At 44.4% G+C, this 4272-nt stretch overlaps 1 protein-coding gene across 1 annotated transcript; it reads right to left on the bottom strand.

The window, feature by feature from the left end:
- Window positions 1-3057: 3057 nt before the first annotated feature.
- LOC147417890 (uncharacterized) lies at window positions 3058-3780 on the bottom strand. The gene has a single exon (XM_086507051.1). It carries the CDS (start codon window positions 3778-3780, stop codon window positions 3058-3060), a length of 723 nt encoding a protein of 240 aa, XP_086363177.1.
- Window positions 3781-4272: the final 492 nt, after the last annotated feature.

Raw genomic sequence — 4272 nt, 5'->3', positions numbered from 1 at the left:
CAGATCTTGATCTTCATCCGATAATTCCAGCAGAGTCTTTGCAGCATCTTCATTGATCCTATTCCGAATGTAGTGGGTGTTGGACAGGGTAATTTTCAGCTTGTAAAGTTGCAAATTAAAATCCATAAAAAGTAATCTCAGGCTTGGGGCCTGGTAAGCCTCTTCAAACACAAAGCAGTTTCTCAGTTTCCAGATGATCCAAAGAAATTCAGCCCTAGTCCTATTCCAGTAGGTGGTTAATATGCCTATGGGGTCACCTAGCAAAAGCTGCTTCCAAGAGACTTGAGTGGTCAAAATAGAGTTAAGAGGTACTAGAATCGTGATTGATTGGGGACAGGTCATAAACACATGGACATCGACTCCACACTTCTTTTACATCTTGAGCATATCCCTGCCGAGATGCCTGCTTTCTGCATTTTCTCCCCTGACCAAATAGCTTTGTGTAGAATGAGCCACAACAGCACAGACTTTTTCGGTCGGTTTCGGTTGGATGTTTCTATCCCAAAGCTTTCTGAACTTGAACCCCCATTGCCTGCGGTCCAGGCTTACATTCCATCGTCTGTTGAGGGTGATGTGTAAAGGGGGGTTAATGTCTTTCACGGATATCTGGGGATGTTGGAGCTTGAAGCCCCCTTTCCAACTAAATGCATTTAGATGGACTGAGTCTTTGATCGACACTTTCCAGCAGTTTTCCACCGGAAACAGAGCAATTCTAATCATGATAAGGTTAAGTTCCCAGGGTTGGAGAGGGAAGAGGACAAGTAATTCTTCTCTAGTTTTCCATTTCTGAAGGTTAGAGTTCCATACATCTCCTCAGGAAGAGATTCATTTTTTGTGACAACGAAGGGCAGTTCTCTGTTGTCTTTCATTGATGGCCGCTAGGGGGGCAAGGGGCCACCATACTAAGTCGAGTCTCCAGACTGCAAGGGAGTTGTTGGAGTTGCCATTTACCTTCAAATTGATTCTAGAGTTGTTCCATGCACCCCATAGTGAAGGAAACAGGTCGGAACCCCTAGGTTTAATCATTTGTGTCCCAAAAAAGATAGTGACCCAACTCAGATTTGTCTAGTTTTTACATTTAACCAGTGAAAATTGGTGGAGTTTCCTGAACAAGAGGCAAGACCATTCCTGTTGTGCGGGTCTTCCAAAGCTCGGACGATCAGCTTAACCGCTATTTTGTCTACCCAGCTGGTCAAGTTTTTGACCCCTAGCCCTCCTTTCTCTACTGGTAAGCAGCACACCTCCCATCGGACCTTGGCAGCACCCTTTTTGAAGGGATTGCCCGCCCAAAGAAAATTCCTGCAATATTTGATTACCTGCTCTAGGTGCCCCTTAGGAGGTCTCCAGTAGCTGAGAAAGAAGAGAATATAAGATGCTAGAAAGTGGTTGATCACCAATACTCGGCCTGCTAATGAGGACTGAAATCCTTTCCACCTTTCTAGTTTGGACCTAAACCTATCCATGACCCATTCCCATCTCTATTTGAGACTGACCTTAAAACCAAACGGAACACCTAGAAACCTAAACACTTCCCCATCCTGAATAATTTTGCATCCTTGGCTGGTAAGCCAGTCCAGGAGGGGAGATAGAGAAGCTCTAATGCATGTCTTGCTGTGGTTGACTTTAGACCCCAATGCCAGACAAAATGTCTCCATAGCCTGCCAAAAATTCTGCAAAGTTCTTTCATCATTGCAGAGCACTACATTGGTGTCATCAACAAATTGTGAGAGGCATTGCTGTTTTTCACTGTTAGGAAGTGGGACGCCCTTTATATTGCCTTCTGAAATGTTGCCTTTGATTAAGCAGTTAAGACCATCAGCACTTATTGCAAACAAAAGAGGGGCCAGGGGGCAACCTTGCCTAATAGACCTATTTAGTTCAAATACTTCTGATAAAACCCCGTTGAGGGCAACTCTTGCCCTTGCATGACCAAATAGGGTAGCAACAAACCGGATCAGACTTGGCCCAAATCCCATTTTTTCCAGACTTTTCAGGATAAAGGACTATTCAAGGCGGCCATAGGCTTTGTCAAAGTCAATCTTGACAAATACATAGTCAATTCCCAGATTCTCAACATGTTCAATGACCTCCCAAAGGGATATGACCGCCTCAATGATCCTTCTCCCTTTGATAAACCCTTTTTGTTCCGAGCAGATCCACTTCATCAAGACAAGTGTGATCCGGATTGCCACTACTTTAGCAAAAATTTTGTAGCAAGTATTAAGCATAATAAGAGGTCTCCAATTGGCAAGGTTTTCCCTGACACCTTTTGCAAAAGTTTAATGATTCCCATGTTGATGGAGTAGACTAGTGCTTTAAATTTGACTGCTTCCTCCCACACCTGAAGAAGAAAAGGGGAAAGAACTTCTTTGAACATTTGAAAAAACTCAAATGGGAGCCCATCAATCCCCGGGGATTTATGAGGGGCTAGGGCGTCTATCGCATTCTGAATTTCTAAGATAGAAAAAGGCAAGTCAGCTTGCAGTTTCGCAGTCTCAGGGATAACTCTACACCTATGTTTCCACACAGTTTTCCTTGCACGGCTGACTGGTTCAGAAAGAATCTCCTTGGGGCTGAAGAGCTGCTCAAAGTGGCCTCTCGTATAACTGATGTTCTCTTCTTCTATCTGAATTGCACTATCTGAGTCGGTGAAAAGAGGGGTGGACTCTCTAACATATATTTTCCTCAGCATTTTGAACATTTCTTTGGTTGGTCGGTCTACCTTACCAGCCCACCACTCCCTAAAAAAAACGAGGCATGTTTAAGGGCAAGATCCTCTTCCTGCTTAAGTTTAGACCTCAGTTCGGAAATAGAGTTCTAAATGGTTTCATTTTGAGGCCCTGATTGAAGCTCGCTAAGGGAGCTGTAAAGCTGGTCCCTTCTCTTCCTCCTGATCGAAGTGACTTCCTTCCTGAATTTGGAGAGCAGTTTTTTTGTTTCTCTGACTAATTCTAACCAAGCTGCAGGGCTGTTGGCTAAAGAAAATTTTGACTGGCAAACCTTGCATACGGCCTCTTGTGCCATCGGGAGCTTGAAAAGGGCAGGGTCAGTTTGAAACTATTGGTTACGAATCTTTCCAACTTTCTGGTCTATTATGGACACCACTGAGTAATGATCAGAGATGCAGGAGTTGTACTTGACTTTGCTTTTGACCCTAGTGAATGATTTAGCAAAGGGAAGAGAAATGTAGCTACGGTCAAGATGGGCTTTCCTAGCATTCTCCCCTCTTGAATAATTCTGCCAGGAGAAGCATCCCTCTTCTCCCATGTCCCACAGCTCAAGACTGTCTTTCAATCTGTCCCATGCAGCCTTCTCGCTACCATTGATGATCGTGCCTTTACCAAGAAACCTATCCAGAGATGATTCAACCATGTTGAAGTCACCCATTATGAGGATGTCCCCTTTGACACGAGACAATTCCTCCCATAACCTTATTCTTTGGGTAGTAGAACCTGCAGCATAAACAGAGACCAAGATGCATTTAACAGGCACTACGATACTAACAGCAACACAGTGCTCCCCTCCTAGGACAATGGACACCTGAGGGAGAAAGGAGTGAGGAACCCCTATCGAGGTGCCTCCAGATCCCCTTTGATGAGATGAAGAGAACCACTTTAAGGATTGTGATATTTCATTGAGTCTTCTGGTCAAGTCCTCACCAGTGACCTTGATCACTTGAAGAGAAATAATGTCCACAGGATTGTCTATAACCCAGGCTTTTATTTTCTTGGATTTAGTGGGGTCAGTAAGCCCCTTGACATTCCAATTGACAGCTCTCATCTATCCACCCATTTGTATTTTTTGGCTTTGTTGGCCGGGGATTTAGCATTCTTCTGCCCTACAGGTCCGTGAGTCCTCTTGTTGTCTTTCTGAATCTCCATAGGTGCCGGGGCGGGAGAGGGGGGAATGTTTTCCTTATTCGCTGCTACAAGTTGAGGAGTGGCTAAATTAAGGTCGATAAGGGAATCTTCGTCCATTCTATTCACCTGGGATTCTAATTCCGCAGGGAGAGATTCCTCAACATCGGATTCCGATACCTCTGATTCAAGCAACTCTTTTTCGTCGAATCCATTGAGCAGAGCTAGTACCAAAAATCTAATAGGCTGCCAAATTTTGGGTCTAGATTTTTCTTTATTCTGATTCTGAGGAGAGTGTTTTCCTCTCCTATGAGTGACCGTGGTGAACTTGCCAGCCCCTTCTTGTGGGCCTTGTTCCTTGCTTCCTACTGGTTCAGAAGAGGGAGCTGGGGGGAATTTAATCGGACAATTTTTT

The sequence above is a fragment of the Adiantum capillus-veneris genome, chromosome 30, assembly GCF_014529385.1.
Source record: "Adiantum capillus-veneris isolate H3 chromosome 30, ASM1452938v2, whole genome shotgun sequence".
NCBI lineage: Eukaryota > Viridiplantae > Streptophyta > Polypodiopsida > Polypodiales > Pteridaceae > Adiantum > Adiantum capillus-veneris.
The sequence above is the reverse complement of the archived record's forward strand: the minus strand, read 5'-3'. Positions and strand labels throughout refer to the sequence as shown.